The sequence below is a fragment of the Chenopodium quinoa genome, unplaced genomic scaffold, assembly GCF_001683475.1.
Source record: "Chenopodium quinoa cultivar QQ74 unplaced genomic scaffold, ASM168347v1, whole genome shotgun sequence".
In the NCBI taxonomy this organism is placed as follows: domain Eukaryota; kingdom Viridiplantae; phylum Streptophyta; class Magnoliopsida; order Caryophyllales; family Amaranthaceae; genus Chenopodium; species Chenopodium quinoa.
This window is the reverse complement of record NW_018743285.1, coordinates 2,166,422-2,186,400: the sequence shown is the minus strand read 5'-3', so window position 1 is coordinate 2,186,400 and position 19,979 is coordinate 2,166,422. Positions and strand designations below refer to the sequence as shown.

Sequence of the window (19,979 nt, the reverse complement as noted above, 5' to 3'; positions counted from 1 at the left end):
CGTCATCAGAGACAGCACTAGGACAATTATTAGAGCGCGCACTTTCAATCTCGACCATAACAAGGTTTTCATAGCAGAAGCTACTTCACTTCACAAAGGCATTCTTCTAGCTCTTGAAAAAGGAATCAAGAACATTCACATCGAAGGTGATAATTTGCTAGTCATCAACTCAGCTATAGGTACTTGGTCAATTCCATGACAGATCGGACATATCATTACAGACATAGGCTATCTTCTTAGCAAATTCGACATCTGGAACATTCGACATATTTTTCGAGAAGCAAATAGAGCGGCAAACTGGGTTGCTAATGTGGGTCATTTAGTTGTTGGTAGTATGGACAAGTCTTTGTAACAACTCTTCTTTAATTCCTATCCTCTCTTCAAACGCATTAGGAATTCTCCTCATGCAGAGGGTTTCCTAATGTTTCCTCTTTTTCTTAACTTATTTTAAAAAAATATATATACAGTATACAAAAATTCCCTGTATATCTAGTATTAGACCTTAGCACAAATTGTACTCGGCAACTATTGCAACCCTCTATGACTCTATCATCGCCGCTATTGTGGTATGTGAGGATTATAAGGAACTGCTTCCTATATAAAGAACCGCTTTCAATATGTTGATGATCAACTTTAACCTTCTTAAAGACCATATTCAGTCATGGTTGTCTTCAATCTCCTTATTCGAGGATCATCAAGTCCCAAATGCAGTCACATACCATCAACCTATCTTCGTAATAATGGTATTTTATGATTTCCAATAGAACACAACATGAATCTTATTGCTGATGTTTGGAAACTCGCGATTTTCAGATATTTGGAATCTTCTGCACATAATTACCACCCAAAATTTACAGATGCTTTTACTAACTACACTAAGATGATTCAGCTAAGAGCAGCCAACCACAAACGAAATTATATTTGCTGATTTATATTCTATTAGGAGTAACTAATAGTAACAGTCAGGTTAGATGTTTCCCCTTGCACAAGAACCAGGGGTGCTTGTATTGGGAGAGCATCTAGCTAAGCGACCTTGTGCATCTACAAGCAACGACTTGTATTCCAGAGGGATTTTCTATCCATCCGCATGTCAAGAATAGCAGTGCATTGCAATTGATGTAAGATATGCTCTCACTCACAAACAAGACTTCATTGATGAGATTGCTCGCCAATCAAATACGAAGTACAGCATTCATTCCAAGGGACTACCATTGCATTGAACGAACTCTCCTCAAAACACGTGGTGGCTTTTTCTTCTCCACAACTGGGACTACTTTTTCCATGAGCTGCAAAGGAGATTAAAGTCAGATATCAGAAAACAGAGTCTCAAATTACACAGGCAAATAATATGAAGTGAAAAACACTACTGCCCACTTTCACCTCCGCATGTAGATAGACTTGGACATCCTAAAATAATCTAGAAGTTCAAAGTAATTTAACATTACAATGAGCAGAGCAACAACAAAATTTTTACTGTATGCTAATGAGCTGCTCTAGAGAGGGGAAAAAACATAACACAGAAGTGAGTCCCCTCTCCTTTCTAACCGAAAAAGACACAAAAAGGAATAAGAAATGACCCCAACATTGTAGTAAAAGAAATAGGAGATTGATGTAAAATTCAAATGCATAAGAGCTATTGAAAAGTATGCTCAAATTATGATTACAATGATGGTTGAAATCAACTTATCCATAAATAAAACCATTAGAAGTTACTTCCACCTACAATGACTCAAGCAAGATGGGAGAATGCATGGATGACATCACAAGGAGGTAGGAGTCGAGGTGGGGATACAGCGCTCGTCAAATAAACTTGCAAATGATCAACAAGTTTGAATTCTTTCAAAGCAAAACAAACACAAAAGTTTCAGACTCAATATAGAAATCATATGAATAATGTCGTTGGTGAGTGCAGCTCACATACATACCCAGAACAAAAAGCTTATCTGGTTACCTGATCTAACACCCATTGATCAGGTAACTCCCAAGGCAGAATATAGCAATAGAATAGAAGAGGTAGACGTCTCAATAGTGACCAATTTAGACTCACGCCAGAAAAAGATCTATGGTTTCTTATAGAACAGAACAAGTAAAAATCTTTCCTTTTTTTAATCAAATAGTCTGAACAGTAACAATCTAATGTTGGTCTTTTTTGGACACTTGAGTAACATATTCCTTGTGCTGCACATGCCAAACAAGCATAAGGTTGAAAATGAAAGAATAACAATGGCAAACAGCTTAAGAGGGAGCTCAGTGAACACAAGCAGGTATGCTATGGTATGCACATGGCCAACTAAAATACTAGTATTTAGATTTCATTTTTTTTCTTTTTCCTTTTAACGTCACTCAGTATACTATTTCTTGAAGGTCAAACCTTTAACCTGTGCACAGTATCTGAAAAACCACTAGTTCATCCAACTATCTGAAGTCTGAACCACCTCCCTCTCCCCAAAACACACATCAGATAGAGAAAAATAACTATTTATAGGTAAATCTTCATTTCCAAACAATTTCATTTAAGAGTCCTATGACTAATAAATTTTATACAACATGAGCCTTGGTATTCCATCGGTTCATTATTGCATCATTCAATTCAAGTCTTTTAAGCTACATTCATCCAAAAACAGAAGGGCCAGTAATTATTGTCAAATATTTTTTGAAGCTACAGTCAGTTAAATATCATCACCCACTCTCCAATCTATATCGCTACTCAATTGCCTAACAAGTTGCCAAAATTTATAGATGCCTTTCTAGACATTTATTACAACCATTATTAATCAAAAATAGATCTAATAATCAACAATCTGAACCACAAAATTATTCAGTGAGTCGTGCTAGCTAGCACTCAACTTATTGCTTACTACATTGCAAAAAGGGAATTGCTGCATATTTAGCTAATCAATATAAAAAGAATGCAAAACAGGAAAGGTTTTGGCCTTCTTAACAGCTTCTTCATAGTAAATTCTAGATATTTTCATAAATAACTGTTGTACTCGTCAAAGGTGAATAGACAAAAACTAATTTCATAAAGATCTATAAAGATCCACATGCACTATTACCAACCAAATTGCTAAGCACAAAAAATTGACTCTCAAGTCTATAGCTAACAGCAAAATCTTGAATCACCAGATCCAGCAGACGGCATAGTCTGACTCTGTGGACATTAATAAACGCAATCTTTCTACTCACTAATTACTAGCCTAAACAAATAGATAGACTATTTCAACTTGCCAGGTAACTATAATCATCCAAAATGTCTTTATTTTAAATCTGTCAATTTTCAATGTGCAAGTACCAGATTTTCAAATTTTACAGCATTAGTCATCATTATATATATTTCAGATCTTGCAATAACAGTTAAATGACACATAGACACATAGTAATATAAAATTCTAATACTACCCCCGCTTCTTTTATTTGCAACAAATGTTTTTTATGTCTCGCATTAAATACCCCTTTGTTGCAAATAAAAAGAAGCAAATGTAGTATTACATTCTCAAGTGAAGTCCATCAAATAGATTGGATTTTCATTCATATTGAAAAATTTACATTAGAATAATTACCTGCTTCAACCTTTCATTTTTCCGCTCTGCCTGCATGACAATTAAAAAAAAAAAAAAAAAAAAAAAAAAAAAAAAAAAAAAAAAAAAACCCATCATTAGATGCAAAAAATGGTATTTCATACATCCCAAAAGTCACTATTACAATCTTAGTATATATCATGGTCATGTTACTTTTCTTGAAATTGTGAAGATCTAAAAGGTCTCTAATCCACACTCAAAATAAAAAATATAATAATTAAAATAAAAAATCCTTAACTACAATGTCCATTCCAATAATACATACTCTCTTTGCCTGTACAATATTCGTTATACTTGCCTTTGGCACAAAATGAAGAAAAGTGGATAGCAAGAGTAAGTGTGGGATTGGAGAAAGAAAATGTAGCCTACGTAGGAGAAAGTGCAGGGTTGGAGAGAAAGTTCATAAGAGAACTTTTAACTGAAAAAGCATGTGCGCAATAAAATTTGGTCAGCCAAAAGAGGCGGGCTTGCTAACTAAAATGGACGGAGGGAGTATATTATGTTGATTAGTTTTTGGGTGATATTGAAAGATATAATTTTTCTCAAATTTCACAGAAAAGTGTAGCAAGCAGAAGAGCATGATATGGAGACAAAAATAGTTATCAATTGCTGTCATTTATTACAGAAGACGGGGGTGAAGCAACCCTCAGTCCTCACCTTCCCCAACCCCCGAGATATATAATCACATAACAAGCTTAGAAGAGCATAATGCAATTTACACTTTCTTTCCACTTCAAGACAAGAAATTATTCCCTCCATCCCAATTTACTAGCTCCATGGCCATTTGCACATTATATGCAAATGAAAAGTAAAGAGAAAAAAATAGGTAGGAGAGTGGGAGACTCAAGTCAAGAGAAAGATTTAAGAGATAATTATTTTACATGGAAATGGAACAATTAAAAAGGAATACCCCAAATAGAAAAACATAGCAAGTGAATTGGGACGGAGGGAGTAACAAGGCAGAAATGTCTAAACACAATCCCATAAACCATAGGGCATACAGGTACAGTATTAGATATTAAGTTACGAAAAAACACAACCAGGGCCGATTGCCAGGATGTTGTTTTGGATCATGTTGACAATCTTGACATTCACCATATGGGGATCCATGAATTACAGCACACCTAATAGGATACTATAATCATGCAACTCTAAACGATAAATGTCAGTTCACAAAATATAAATGTCAGGTTCTTGTGTAGCTACTCTAGACAAGATATAAATAGTAACAAAACACAAAAGGAGAAAAGGGAAGCAAAAATTACTTCATAAGGTAATGCACTAAAGCATCATATGCATGCACCTCAGAACATTGAAGGCTATTTCTAACAAACAACCTCTAATATTTTTTGTTTTACCCAATTACTATAGATACAAAGACCAAGGAGAATGAGAGAGAGGTACCACCCTTGTGGGGTATTACAATATTTCAGAAAAGAGTGAAAGACCAAGACATCATTAAATGGTTAATTACATCCCATGAATGGACCAAGGGAGGGCAAAAAAGAACAAAATTTTCTTACAAAAGTGGGTACTCCGTAAAACTTAAAAAGATGAGATAAGAAAGTGGGTAGAGCAAATAAGAACAGAGAGTGTATCAATGTCAAGTTCTAGGATAATTTGACAAAAAACATCAATAAAAGCCAACCCAGATTCTTTGAAGGGAAAGAGGGAAAAAGGAAGCAGGGGTGCTTAATAAGGTAATGCCTTTCTCAACAATTCCTGTACTTAATGCCAAACAGATAACAAAGATATGCAAAGACTTGTATACTATATGATTGTAAAGCGCATCAAAAATACAAAGATACATGACCATGTAATAGGAGTCATATTCTCCGGGGAAAAAAATGGTTTTACCCATTCTAAGCTGTTTAAAATGCTTTCAGGCATAACAGGCTCAGACCATAACAAAACAAAAAGCTAGAATAACTCAAATGCCACTATCCCAGTACATTGCTGATTAGGTTTAGTTGGGAAGGCCTATTATCAAACTGTTATGGATTGACATCATAGAATCATGGATGAATTCAAAGCCAACTAATTGTCAATTTATATCGACAGGAAAAAGTCTACTTCGTCATATTCTGCAATGACATGTATTCAATCCAACGTCTAAGTAGAGCTTTCAAAAAGAAATAAATATAATCGACAGGCAAAAATCTAATTTGTAATAGTAATAATCTGTAATGAAATATATTCAATGCAACTTCTAGTAGAGCTTTCAAAAGGAAATAAAAATAAAACAAACAGACAAAAATCTACTTCGTAATACAACTCCCAGTAGAGCTTTTGAAACAAATTAAAAAAAAGTAATAGTTCCAAAAAGTGAACAAAACACCAATTCGCTATACAAGATCCCACATGATCATATAAGAATTACCAAAGGTGGTCAACTTGTTATGCACTCTCTCACCATAATTTCCAATTCAGACCACTTATCTCAGATTCCTCACATGCTACTATTTGCTACTCCATCTCAATATCTCATACTGGCAAGCTACAATTTTTCAAAAGGTCAGATAATTCTATCACTATATCATAATAAATAAATAAATTACAAAATGAAAATCTCACTCACATACTTCTTAAAATAAATTTAGAAATGTTAACTCACCATCAGCATTACCATTTACCAAGTTCAGATGAGGCCTATTATTAAAGATAGAGATGCAATTAGCAACTTGACATCAAGAAGCATTTACTGATATCTTATGAAAGCATTTGACAACTAGTGGAGGACAAACCACAACTTTTGGAATTCAATTACAGAGTCTGATACTTAGATATGTCCTTAAAAATTTTGATGTATCACTTTATACATTTGATACTGAGTATCACAAACTACATCAGATACTAAGCATCGGAAACTACATTTGTTACAGCCCACCTTTCTAGTACCAAGTGATAGATCAACAGCAACCAGCCAAATCATACCAAATTAATTACTTAGACATGTCCTCCTTTCACGGACAAAGGGAGCATATAATTAAGATACTAAGTATAACCGTTACAGGTATATAGAAAAGCATACCAAAAGTTATACAAGAATATCTCTAGAGTCTAGATTAACTACTGAATGGCTAAGCAACTTAAGCTTTGATTTAAACAAAACCATGACACCTTGAACGAAAATTAGTACAAACGTAAAATGTCAAGCAACAAAAGCTTAATTTCGAGATCCTACCTTTTCTCTCAATAGCTGTTCATTCTCCTCCTCCAACTTCATAGCCAATGATTCCAATTCAACTTGATAAGCCTACATGGCAATAACAAAAGAATCAACTCACACTATCTCTACACTACATACTTGATTCTTCATATGTTGGAATACCCAATGTTACCTAATTCCCTAAATCCCCGCGGACTACAATTTAAAACAATGGATCTCTTTCTTGAACTAATACAACAAAATCACGTATCGAGAATTGTATTCCCATACTCATTCTGTGTACCAAAGCATACCATGAATTAAATTAACACTCTACCCACCTAAGTAGAAATTCTCATGACACAATTTCGGGCATAAATTTATTGGTCTAACATAGCATGCATATTTGTCACCCAAATATAGTTTAGATTCCTATATAGTACCGAGTACATACCCAATTCCATAATTCAAATATATATGTTCAATTAATTCTCAATTTTCATCAAAAATCAGGAAAAATAAATTAATAACATTACCAAAAATACAGAAAATTATACCTGCTTACGCTCCCTAGACCTGGCAGCAGACTCCCTATTCTTGATCATCCTCCTTTGCCTCTGTTGAGCAGCCTTATCTAAAGGTTCCATTATTGGGCCACCTCTTCTCTTCCCTCTCACTCCTCCCATCACCTCCATCCCACCTCCTCCAACACCACCACCACCATTCCCATACGCCATCACGCCACACATCGAAACCGGTATTGGCCCCGGCTGCTGCGGCGGCAAATAAGAACTCTGAACCAACGAATGATCAAAATCAAACAACCCACCACTACCCATCTTCATCTCCTCAGACACCCCAACCTTAACATCCTCCTCCTCCACCCCCGCCACGGCCGCAACCTCTTCTTCCTCCATCCCGGCCCCGGCTTTCGCCAGGAAATCTTCCAAAGTCATCATCTCATCCACTGCCTCAACCTTACACTCCTTCCTCTCGTTTTTCCCTGACACAATCTCTCTCCAAACCTCCTCCACCGTCTTCCGCTCACTCCCCTGCTGCCGCCCTACCACCGCCGCCTCCTCCGCAGTAGAACCAATCGCCGAAATCGCACCCGCCGCATCAATCAACGCAATCTCAGCATCAAGCAACGCCGCTTCCGGCGGATTATCAGGAGCATAAACTTCATTAATCCGATGTTGAAGATCGGAATTGGAAAAATCAGGGATCATTTGAGAAGGCGAAGAAGAACGATTTCGATGAAAATGGTGATGATTATGGTGATGATGATGATGAGAATTGAGATCCGAATTTGTAGAATTGGAGGTAGAAGGCATCACCTTAGATGACGCCATTTTTCCCTCCAAAATCTTAGGGATTATAGTTTTGGGGGTTTGATTGAAAAAGTGAAGGGAAATTAAATTAGGGCTTTGAATTGAATTGAATTGAATTTTAGGTTTGAAAGTAAAGGGGGAAAGAGAGTGAGGATGAATGAGTGATGAAAGAGACAAACACTGTTTGATTAGAGAGAGAGAGATGAAAACCGGGAAATGTTTGGGTTTTCTGGAAACTGCGCTTTTTATGGATTTGTATTCTACTCCGTATGTGGATATATACTATACCGATAGTCCGATACGATCACTTTAGTGTAGAACAGTCAATTCCTAACCCGACCCAATCCAAATGATTCGAAATTGACCCAATTTGATCCATATATCATATTTGATGATGATCCAATGTCCAAACAATCCAAACTACTCGAACTAAACGACCCAAAATCTAACTCGAACCTAACTCTTTGACCCGAATTGATTGCCAGTGAGTAAAGATTTCATACGGTACCTAAACTTTAGTACTCGTATTTGTATTAGTCTATCGACTTTAAAGTGTGACAAATTGGTCACTCAACCACCATTAGGGGTACTTTTTGGCCAAGTAGTTTAGGGACCTGAGGTTAGTTAGCATAGCAGGGAGACCTTGATGCTTAGTCACCATAGTTGAGGGACTTTGTAGTAGCTTAAGCAATAGTTTTAGGGACCTTTGCAATTAATGTCAGTGCTTTCATGTATATATTTGCAACATTATTACACAAATAATTTTAAAAAATCTGTAAATTATTAATCATGTTATTGTAGTATATCAAATATTTTATGCTAGAGATTGATTTCGATCTGGTTTGATCCATATTTCTAATTCAAATCAAGTTTTGAACACCACTATACAATGACTCAACGAGGTCTAGCCTAGAGTAGGGATGTCAATGGGGCGGGGCGGGGCGGATGTTGGCCTTCCCATCCCCATCTCCATCTAAAATTTTCATCCCCATCCCCATCCCCGCGGCGGGTCTAAAATTCATCCCCATCCCCGCCCCGGAGGGTACAATTCGAAAACCATCCCCACCCCAACCCCCACTTGGATATCCACCCCCACCTAAGACCCGTCTAATCCCCGCCTCCCAAATGCACAATCCTTCATAATTAATAAAGATTGCAAAAAGAAAAAAATTAGTATTAATATTACACATTTTTTTGTTTATAATATAAGTGTATTACAAAGTATTATATTTACTATTTTATTTTACATAATTTTTTTTATAAAATAGTATAAAAGTATATAATTTTGTTTTTAAAAATATATGAATGTGGGGATGGGGCGGGTACGAAGTGGGGTAGGCGGGGATGGGGCGGGTACGAAGTGGGGTAGGCGGGGATGGAGCGGGTATGAAGTGGGGCGGGTGGGGCGGGGCGGGGATGGGGCGGGTACAACCTAAAATCCACCCCGCCCCATCACCTGCCAAACCAAGACCCATCCCCGCTCCGTTGGGGCGGGTCTCCTATTTGACCCGCCCCACTGACATTCCTAGCCTAGAGACAAAAACGGAAGAGTTGTGTACGGTCACAAGTTCATCAAATAAAAAGTACAGTTCCACATTATTGGCCTCGTCTTTGCCTCACGCGCGAGAGAACAAAGCACCAAAAAGAAAACTGCGTTCAAGCTCCTAGTTTTCTATTGCCAGCTTCCTCTACCGTTCTCTGGCGGGCCGCTGGCGATCTGAATAGGCCGCTTTCCCTCTCGATCGCCGGCGAGTCCATTGCTACTCAGATCTGACCGTTTCGCGGCGTCGGCATTGACTGTTCGCGAGGAGGCCTTCATTTCTGCAGGCTTTACCTTGTGGAGACCACAACCGTCGCCTTCGTCACTAGATCGAGGAAGCGCCATTCTGGTGCCGGCTACTTGATTGACGGTCGATCCACTGTGGCTAGCTTTTCCCCTATCGTTGCTCTGTGGGACATGTCGGTCCTTCAATTTATGAGGGAGCCCAAAGTACGCCGATTACCGCTGCCACCGCTGGCTTGCAGTCTTGGTTCTGGGTTGGTCGCCGTTTTTCCTTCCCTTAATCTTTTTTGTTCTCTATTTGCTGTTCTTCTTGTTGCCATTTCTGCTGTGAAGTTTTTGTCTTTCTCTTTTTCCTTTTCAATTTTACTAGCATGGACCGCCACTTATTACTTCATGCCCTAACACACATCCACTTAAACGATGATTATGACGAAACCATTGTCAACTTTGCCAAAAATAATTGCCCCCGGAACATGCTTATTCAAGCAAAAGACTTGAAAGAGGAGGGTAATTCTTATTTCAAGAAAGGTGAAGTCGTTCTTGCTGGGGCTAAGTATGACAGAGGGTTAAAACTTCGACGCTTTTGTCTGCCGACAAATGAAGATGAATGTGTCTTTCCATGGAAACTTGCCATATCGCTTGAGTTAAATCTTGTAGCTTGCGCCATGAAAGTTCGTGATTTCGAACAAACTAGAGCTCTGCTCATTAGTCATTATGCTTGATGGTAACAATACTAAAGCCCTTTACAGAAGGGCTTTAGCCGAAATCAAGTTTTATCAACTCGGAGAGGCCCATGAAGATATTGGCAAAACAGCTAAGACCGAGCCTAAAAATTAGGACATCCGTTGCGAAATGGAGAAGGTGGGGGGGGTTGAGAAGAAAAGCTAGTAAGATCAAAGGAAAGAGGGGCACTAAGGAGTCCGACTTGTCCCACACATCTTCAACAAAAAGGGGAAGATCAGCAATAATCCCTCTGTCAACCTAGAATCTATTGGGTTTCCTAGTAAGAGTGATATTACGGCATTATCCACCATGGATGCTGCCAATGAGATGATGGTAGAGAGCCTTATCACTACATCTAATGTTCTTACCTCTTTGGAAAAGGATGAGGATGATGCTGCTAGTTTTCCAAACAACCAGGATTTCGGATGTGCTAAGGACAAGGGGCTGAGGAAATTTCATATGTTCCAGCGGTTCAAGAAGTAATCAGTCCCTTAAGATTTCCGATTTGTCTTATTCGGATCTCTATTAAGGGAAAACCTTGAGTTTCTGCAAACATTCTGTTGTATCATGGATGACTGTATGAGTGAAGGAAAAGACCACCTATGATGGGCTCTCAGAACCCCATAAGGAAAAGGAATCCAAAGAACCTGAGTCCTCACGACCGCCCACTAGGATGGTGGGTCCAAAAAAGAGGTGTCGCAACAGAAAGGGCCAAAAGGAAAAGATCAAGGGAACCTTGGACTCCACCTTGGTCATCCACGTTGTTGGACTTCCCAAACCCAACAGTGCTTCCGTGGAGAAGTTAGATGATCATTTACCCACTAACCTAACTTATAGCAGCAATAAGGGTTTGAATGTCGAAGAGGGGAATGAGTTACCTGCGAGAGATTTAACTACCACTAATTTCGATGCAGTGGAATCAGTAGGCGCTAATGACGAAGACCCCATGACTGTTAAACCCGATCATGTGCAGTCCTCTCCACAACTCACCACCTTCATGTTCTCTGCCACGTCAAGTCGTCAAGAAAAAATAGAAGGCTAATCAGGTCAAGGGTGAACAACAAGAAAAATAAAATGTATTTTACTTGGTTTTGCAGGATCAAGAAATGCAAAGGAACAAGTTTGGAGTAGCCTAAGGCTAGTTCTAGCGATGGATACCCGCAATCCCCTTATTTGTATTGCCAAGCAGTTCATAGAGTTTGTAACCCCAACCCCCTTTTTAGTTGTTGTATTAGTTTGATTAAGAGGTCGTTGTATTGAGTCAATTGGGAGCTAATCTCCTTTTTGGACCGTTGTCAAAAAAAAAAAAAAATCCTATGCTTTTGTTCTCCAAATCAATTTCATCCAATTTTTTATAATCAATGTCCAAACAAAATTACGACGTATTTGATTTTGAGCAAAGCCAAGCAGGCCTATAACAAAGAATATTAAACAGTTGATTGTATCTTTTCAACCTAATACGTAGTACATAAAAAGAGTATATTATAAATTAAATTTCATATTCCTTAAAATATTATTACATTTGTTTTATTCAATTAAATTACAAAAATTATTCTTTATTATTTTTTTTAAAATATTTCATACCATTACACCTAATATACGTAGTAATTTTTTTTTTTTAAGTTGAAAACGTACATGTCAAATCTTTTAATTTGTATTAAGTAACTCATTAAAACTTTGTAGTGATTATTTGGTATTTCTGTAGAACCTCATTCAAGGAGAGCATTAATCTATATGAACGAGTTTCAATGAGTTATTTTGTAGTGCATTGAAACTCATTACAAAGTTTCAATGAGCATTACAAAGTTTCAATGTACTGCCGGTGTAATCAAGAGGATTCTCTCCTTGGAAGACTCTCGTGGAGGTTGCCTGCATCGACGACTGTGGACAAGCAGTATCAGTGTGAGCCATGTTAGAGACAGTATATTGATCATAACAAGCAACAAAAATAGCTAAAGAAGATGTTTATATGAAGAAAATGTTGTCAGCCAAATTAAACATGCACAATCCTATATTGGTCATATACATTATTGAAGTGGAAGGAAAACTACCTAGCAATAACTCTGCTCTTGGATTATGATAACAAAGTATAAAATAAAACTTTAGTGTACATAAAAGTCCCAACACATGCTCAGGTCATTTGATCATAACTAACTACATAAAACTATCATCTCTATCTTTCAGTGCACAATTTGGCATAAAATTTACATCTCTTGTGACAAATTAGTACTTACCAACCTAGTTACCCGTTTTACATTAGTAAGTTTCACAGATCGATATTCTGATATATATTTGATGTTCACAATAAGTTAATGTGAAATCGTCTTAACTAAGATTTACTTAAATGACTGACAAGTTCTAAAGTCAGTTCTTAGTAAGAATTGAGTATTGCAAGTTTATAGGGAAATTCCCTGTTTCTCATATTGAGAAATGAAATTTATTTCTCATGGGGGCATTTTCGTGAATAAATCAACAACTTTTTCATTATTGTAGGCTCTACAATTGAATAAAGTTGAATAAAGTTATTGGTTTATTTACGAAAATGTCATTAATGAAAACTAATGTACCTGGCAAAACCATCATCTAAGGTCAAATATGTTATAAATACGCGGTGCACATTATTGATATATTTGTTAAGAGATAATCAAATCTCCTTGTTTATAGCTAGTGGTTATCCTCTTTCCTTATTTGTAGCTCTTATATTTAGCACCTTTCTTATGGTCAATTATATTTTTGGTAGATAATGATTTTTAGCCACAATTGTAGGCATAATCCTTGATTATACAGTGGCCTTAGTTTCCTTTGATAGGTTATTTGCTTTCTCTATATATAGTTGTAAATACTTACTTTGCTATTCAATACAAAATGTATTCAAACTCTAATAATATTTAGCATTACATTGAAATTCATACTTGTTTCTTGTTAAAAAGTGGACTTCATTTCCTTCTGAAGTTAGAAAAATGTCCAGAGCTATCTATTTTGATTTTTGAAGGGTGGATTTTGGGTTCGAGTCATAGTAAGCATGTAAGCCTTGTAGGTGAAGCAAGAAAAGAAAAGTCTAGATTATTTGTTTCTGGAGAACAAAGTGCGGGATTACAAACACTCTTAAAACAAAAGTGCGGGATTACAAACACTCTTTAAGTCTTGTAAAAATTCACTAGTGAGGACAAGGAGAATAATAATTCACAATTTCGATAGGAATGATTGATTGAACAACATAAGTATTATATTAGTTTAGTGCCCCGTGCAATGTCCGGGTTGTTTATTATGTCCGGGTTGTTTATTAAATGTTAAGATAAACATTTTTCTTGATTAAAAGTTGTACTATCACCTTTATTTAAAGGTTATGCTCCAATTAATTAAACTCTTAACAATATATCATCACCATTGTAAGTGTAGTAATCATGTGATACCCATTTTTCTTATATACCGTAAAAAAGTGTGTGTTGCAACTTGCAAGTATTAAAACACAAAAAAAGTATAATTTCAATCTACTATGCATGAATTATTAATTATAATTGTAAAAATATAAGTTATGTAATAAATAAAATACCAGAATTAGTAATTTTAGGATCGTTTGATAACAATTTATAACATATTATTTTTTGAAAGTTATATTTATTTTATACATATGAAATATTTTTGCTGACTTAGTATCATTCGTGTCACACTAATTCTTATTTGTTACTACATAACCTGATACTTGGCAAAAAGTTAAAAGGCCAGTGTCGTTGTCTCGTGCCCTAGTTAAAAGTTTAGCTTTATATATTAGTTACTAGTTTTTTGCTCGGGCGATGCCCGGATTGTCCTAAACTTTTTAGCTTGAATGTTAAATACAATCATATAACCCCTTTTGATAATGTAAAATGTTTAGACATACGATATCATATCGCTTATTTATATAACAGTGTACTTTTTGTAATTTTATTTGTAAATAAATATCTATGTTATTATTAACTTGAAATTTTTTTATTGCACTTAAATTATTTCTAATTTTAAATAAAATAACTTGATATAAATGGATCTCATTTTGATAAAAGTTTAGGATAAACTTTTTTGGATTGAATGTTAAATACGATCATATACTCCCTTTTGATAATGCAAGATATTTAGACATACTGAATTGAAATATATTTTACTGAACTGAAATTATTTTCACTGAACTAAAAGTATTTTTACCAAAACAAAAATTCTTTTTCATGATTAAAACTTATTTTCACTAATTCTCTATTAGTTTTGTAAATAAATTAACTATATTATAAATGGATCTTATTTTACTAGTTTTGTGCCAGGGCGATGTCCAGATGGTTGATAAAATTTTAAGATAACATTTTTACTTAAATGTTAAATACGGTCAAATAATTCGTTCCGATAAATGTAGAATATTTAGACATACGATATCATATGGTTATATTTATATAATAGTGTACTTTTTGTAGTTTTGTTTCTAAATAAATATCTATGTTATTATTGCCTTAAAATTATTTTTATTAAACTTAAATTATTTTCATTGAACTGAAAGTATTTTTACCAGGCTAAAATTATTTTTACTGATTAAAACTTAATTTTACTGATTCTCTAATATATTATTTAAATAAATTAAATAACAATGCATTTTGTATGCGGCTAGCCACACCATCAAAGTAACTCCTATAAAAATGACCGAGTGACCCCTGTAATACTAACTAAGTAACCTCTAACATTGACTTTATAACCCCAATCTATAACACTGATTGAGTAACCACTATAACACTGACCAAGTAACCCCTATAGCACTAACGAAGTAACTCTTTTAATAGTTGGTGACACGGTTTGGCTAGCTACGTAAAAAAATTTGTGATTAAATATACTATTATAAATGGATCTTATTTTAAAGAACTTTTTAAAACGAATTTGATGATTGAAATAGAATTGAGTAATAGGATATTTATTAAAAGTTATGATTAATTTGTATATATGAAATATTAGAATTTTATCGATAATAAAACTGTATACAACAATTTTATCTTAAAAATCTATCCAAAATTCGGTTACTTAGCATCATATGTGTCACAATAATACCTATTTGTCGCCTACGTGGCGCGACACTTGGCGAAAAACTGGAATGCCAAGTGTCACTGTCTCGTGGCCTGGCTGCGAGACCGACTTTATTTATCAGTGATATAATTTGACATCACGAACTCACAATTATCACAACTCAATCACTGGCGCAAGAATATAAGAAGATACATTTAAGGTCAAAGTGCAAAACCTATCATTTAATTGAAAAAAAGAATGAAGATCACAGTAGATGAAAACCTCTTTAAAGGTGATACAATTCTTTTGCCACATATATATACTTCTACAGTTTGAGATTGTGAAAAGCTCAAGCTTCATTTCAGCTCAGTGACTTATACCAGATTCTTTTACATAATAAATGCAATAAGATTTTCATAGAAGTTAATTCAACAACTTTGGAAAAAGACTATAAACAAAGAAATACTCCAGAAATTGTTATTCCGAAGTCTCTGGTTGATATTATGGATTATGTACATATATATCTACATCGTAGACACCAATAAGCAATGAGTAAAAGATTCAATTTTGAATGAAGGAAATTAATCGAATCAATCACTTATTCGGTTTCAGCCTCATCACTTCGCTCTTCCATGTCTATGGATACTGGTCTTGAACCAACATTGTACTGATGCATCACCAAAACAGAAGCATTTGCTGAGACATCTTGAGAGATCAACAATCCCCCAATTGGGCCTATTTCAGGGTACCTAGTCTTTACATTAATACTGAAAGTAGCAGCCACAATACCTTCAGGTGATCGTCCAACCAAGACCATATGACAACGGCTAAATTCCTTGATAATTTCGACAGTTTCAGAATTTGTTTTCACTTCTCTTTCTTCGTACTTAACTGACCCATTCTTGGATAATTTTTGTTTAATAGCATTTATGGCTTCTTCATCAGGTGCCTTGGAGTGTGCACTGCAGCTACTACTATCACTCACATCAACAGCCACCTTTTCACCTCCTTCCATGTTGGGGTCTGCCCTGAAGTGGACTACAATCAGGGTGATCCCGGGGTGCTCAGACATCCGTTGACCAAGGGCCAATGCCTCACGATCATCAGGTCCACCAAAGAAAAAAACAGTGATGGTAGAATCGACACTGCTTGCTGACACGTGCGAAGAACCACCTAGCCCTCGGTCTACTAATATACCAACTGAGCAAGGAGCATTTTCAAGGACCTTTTTGTTGATTACTCTATATTCATGCCTTATAGTTTCTAATGAGCCATCGACCTTCTGGTGCTTGTGGAAGGGAAGGATAATGAGGGCAGCCGTCTTGCTCTCAGCACTAACACATATGTCTTCATGCATGTCAGAGAAGTGGGAGATTGATGTCATTGACCTGATTTGGACCCGACTAAGCTGCCCATATGCCTCAAAGGCCACTGTAACTTGGTTTGGGTCTGACTGCATCCCCTTATTCCAGAAGGGAAGGCCGTTGTTTCGAGCTTTGTGAACCATCCGAATAGCAGAAGGCCTCTCCGAGAGCTCCATAAGGTGCATTGCATAGACTGCAAGCCCTTGTTTATTCTCTGTTCCTCGGGAAGCTTCAATTAAGTTGATTATTGTTGGGATTGTCCTTCCACTATGGAAGCATGCCATGATTCTGAGTTGACTGCTAGGGTCTTTTCTTTGAACAGTTCTTAGTTTATATGTGCGTCCTCGCTTAGCTGGTTTATACACTGCCATCATGATTGGTGTTGTCATGAATGTGGTAACTAGAGCCATCAAAACCATAATAGCAAAAGTTTGATCATTTAACACCTATAATGAATAGACAAAAAGTTAGACAATAATTCACTACAAACACTAGATTATAACACGTGTATAAAACTAAACCCAAACATAAGATATTACTATCACCTTTCGATCTTTACCAATATTCAGGACAATTAGCTCCACCAAACCTTTGCTGTTCATTAAAACCCCGAGAGCAATAGCCTCACTAAGAGGCACTTTACAGAGGCGCGAAACAACAACAGTCCCAACAACCTTACCAAAGCAGGCAGTTAGTATAACAAGAAGTAGAAGTCCCCAAGACTGAGCCCCTTGAATGGTGGCTACATTTGTTTTAAGACCACTCGAAGCAAAATACAAAGGTAGGAGGAGGCTAGACACAAGATCCTCAACCTTTTCTACCAAGGCACTGGCAAATGGCCCATCCTTTGGAGCTAGGATTCCAAGAACAAATGCCCCAAAAAGTGCATGAATTCCAATAGAATCGGTCACAAACCCAGCTGCCAAAACTGCAGCTAACGTACCACATATGAAGATTTCATCCACGGGCTCTCCATCAGGGCAACGTCGGGTTATCCATTTAAAGACACGTGGGATTATAAGAATACACAAGCCAAGAAAAGCTGCACCACACAAGAAAACCCATAAGGATATTAGAGGAGATTTATTAGTGCCAGATAGAGCAATAGCTAGTGCAAGGAGAATCCAGGCTGCCACATCATTGATTGCAGCAGCTGACATGGCCATACGACCCAAATCAGTGGTAAGGAGCTTAAGCTCAGCTAAGATACGGGCTAAGACAGGAAAGGCTGTGATAGAAAGCGCGACTCCCATGAATACAATGAAAGGACCTTGGCTAACTCCTTTTGAAACGGTTGCCCTGAGGAAAAATGAAGTACCAATTCCCATACTAAAGGGCAAACAAATGCCTGCAAGAGCAATACTTGTGGCTTTTTTTCCTGTCCGTCGTAATGCTTTTGGATCCAATTCTAGGCCTACCAGGAATAGAAAGAAGATTAGGCCAAGATTGGCTAATGTGTCTAATACTGGCAAACTCTTGGGAGGAAAAATAGTTTGCAAGAATGCCTCGCTACGACCAAAGGCAGATGGGCCTAGTAGCACCCCTCCCTGATAATAAAAACGAAACACAACATTAATGTCACACAGTTAGTTGAAGATTACTCCTAAATAGTTCCTTCTTCATTCATACATGTACAAACTATACTTAGAATATCGTGATACATGCATATACAGATCACAATCAGTATAGTCACACTTCATAAACATCATATCTTATGAGCAAATCCATGCAATACGACAGAAGTTGTAAATAATTGTCCACAAAGAATTGAAAGGTGGGATGATAATTTACTATATTTATAATGCTGTTCTATATAATTTTTGTGTAAAGCTTTAGTTTATCTATCAATATTAGAATAATCCCCCAAAGCAAACAAATCAGAGCCTTAACTTAATCATGTAAATAACACTATCTTTAGGCTTTAATACTTAAAAGCTTTTTGGGATAAATTTCAGTTGTTACTTATATAAAACAAATAGGTACTTGATTTTCTAGTACTAGTTGAGATCATCAATTAACCATAACAATAGATTCTTGGGTTGAAATATTAGACAATTGCGTAACAAACCCCTCATGTGCCAATTACAGAGAAGTCTTGAATGAGACCCGTCTTACACTAATTTATCATTGTGAGGTATTGAGACTTACCCACAAAAATGCAGGAAATAATTCCTACAGTACAATATGGTTTAAAACTAAAAGTCAAGAGCTACTGCTAAACTACCAATTAAGACAAAAAATAAGTTAAATGTAGATACAGTATATATTATGCCTGAAATTTTTATATACACTTAGGTGCACCATGCACCCAACTAACCCAAGGTTAGTTTTGTTATTCATTTGATGATTAAAAGAAAAACAATCATCAAAATGAGAACAAAATACTAATAATAGGTGCACCGTGCACTGTGCACCCGGGTGTATATATACATAACAATCTCTCATATTATGCAAGCATAACGATATCAGAAAGATTACTTACAATAATCTCGGCAATCACACGAGGTTGCTTCATAGGTTTAAGCAAGAAAGCCAAGGTACGAGTGAGAACAATGACAAGGATTATTTGTACGATGAGAAGGGGGAGAGTGTAATCAAGAGGGTTCTCTCCTTGGAAGATTCCGGTAGAGGTAGCCTGCATTGGCTTTGGACAAGTAGTACCATTTTGAGCCATTTCGAGCTAGAATTATGATCAGAACAAGGAACAGAACAGCTTAATCCCTCTATAATTACTGCCCTATTTATACAAAAAAAAAGAAAAAAATAAAATAAAATCATCAGCCAAACTTTTCATGCACAATAATCCTAGATACAATGAACAGTTCATATACTTTGACCCTTGGTTATGCTTATAGTATGATTTATATAGTTTAAGTGTACATAAAAGTCCAAAATAAGCTAATATCTGTAGTTTTCTTCTTTTATCTTTTCTTTTGTCACCACTACTAGACATAAAATTTGCATTTCTTGTGAGGCTGTGACATACTAATGCAGTAGGGTGATTCATATCTTTACGTCAAAACATCACACCATAAT

General features: G+C 36.2%; 2 protein-coding genes across 3 annotated transcripts; both read right to left on the bottom strand.

Annotated features, from left to right (window-relative positions):
* Nucleotides 1–754: 754 nt before the first annotated feature.
* Nucleotides 755–8,310, bottom strand: LOC110735704 (G-box-binding factor 4-like). 2 transcript variants are annotated; one of them, XM_021915892.1, is made up of 4 exons: nucleotides 7,284–8,307; nucleotides 6,763–6,834; nucleotides 3,561–3,590; nucleotides 755–1,286 (listed from the first exon to the last, which is right to left on the bottom strand). In XM_021915892.1, exons 1-4 carry the CDS (start codon nucleotides 8,076–8,078, stop codon nucleotides 1,206–1,208), a joined length of 978 nt encoding a protein of 325 aa, XP_021771584.1. In that variant the 5' UTR covers nucleotides 8,079–8,307; the 3' UTR covers nucleotides 755–1,205. The 2 variants fall into 2 exon arrangements, with proteins under 2 accessions (XP_021771584.1, XP_021771585.1); XM_021915893.1 differs by lacking the exons at nucleotides 755–1,286; nucleotides 3,561–3,590 and adding an exon at nucleotides 3,642–6,227 and having other exon boundaries at nucleotides 7,284–8,310.
* A 7,585-nt stretch (nucleotides 8,311–15,895) lies between these two features.
* Nucleotides 15,896–19,764, bottom strand: LOC110735557 (cation/H(+) antiporter 18-like). The gene is made up of 3 exons (XM_021915749.1): nucleotides 19,426–19,764; nucleotides 17,489–18,490; nucleotides 15,896–17,389 (listed from the first exon to the last, which is right to left on the bottom strand). The coding sequence occupies exons 1-3, from the start codon at nucleotides 19,615–19,617 to the stop codon at nucleotides 16,178–16,180; spliced, it is 2,406 nt and encodes an 801-aa protein (XP_021771441.1). The 5' UTR covers nucleotides 19,618–19,764; the 3' UTR covers nucleotides 15,896–16,177.
* Nucleotides 19,765–19,979: the final 215 nt, after the last annotated feature.

What these genes read in the sequence shown, in the direction of transcription:
- LOC110735557 (XM_021915749.1), bottom strand. Translation starts at nt 19,617, where the DNA reads ATGGCTCAAAATGGTACTACTTGTCCAAAGCCAATGCAGGCTACCTCT. An exon ending in GTGTGATTGCCGAGATTATT is followed by an intron (nt 18,491 to 19,425) that starts GTAAGTAATCTT and finishes TTTTATTATCAG; the next exon opens with GGAGGGGTGCTACTAGGCCC. An exon ending in ATATTGGTAAAGATCGAAAG is followed by an intron (nt 17,390 to 17,488) that starts GTGATAGTAATA and finishes TATTCATTATAG; the next exon opens with GTGTTAAATGATCAAACTTT.
- LOC110735704 (XM_021915892.1), bottom strand. Translation starts at nt 8,078, where the DNA reads ATGGCGTCATCTAAGGTGATGCCTTCTACCTCCAATTCTACAAATTCG. An exon ending in GGTCTAGGGAGCGTAAGCAG is followed by an intron (nt 6,835 to 7,283) that starts GTATAATTTTCT and finishes ATTGCCATGTAG; the next exon opens with GCTTATCAAGTTGAATTGGA. An exon ending in AACAGCTATTGAGAGAAAAG is followed by an intron (nt 3,591 to 6,762) that starts GTAGGATCTCGA and finishes ATTGTCATGCAG; the next exon opens with GCAGAGCGGAAAAATGAAAG.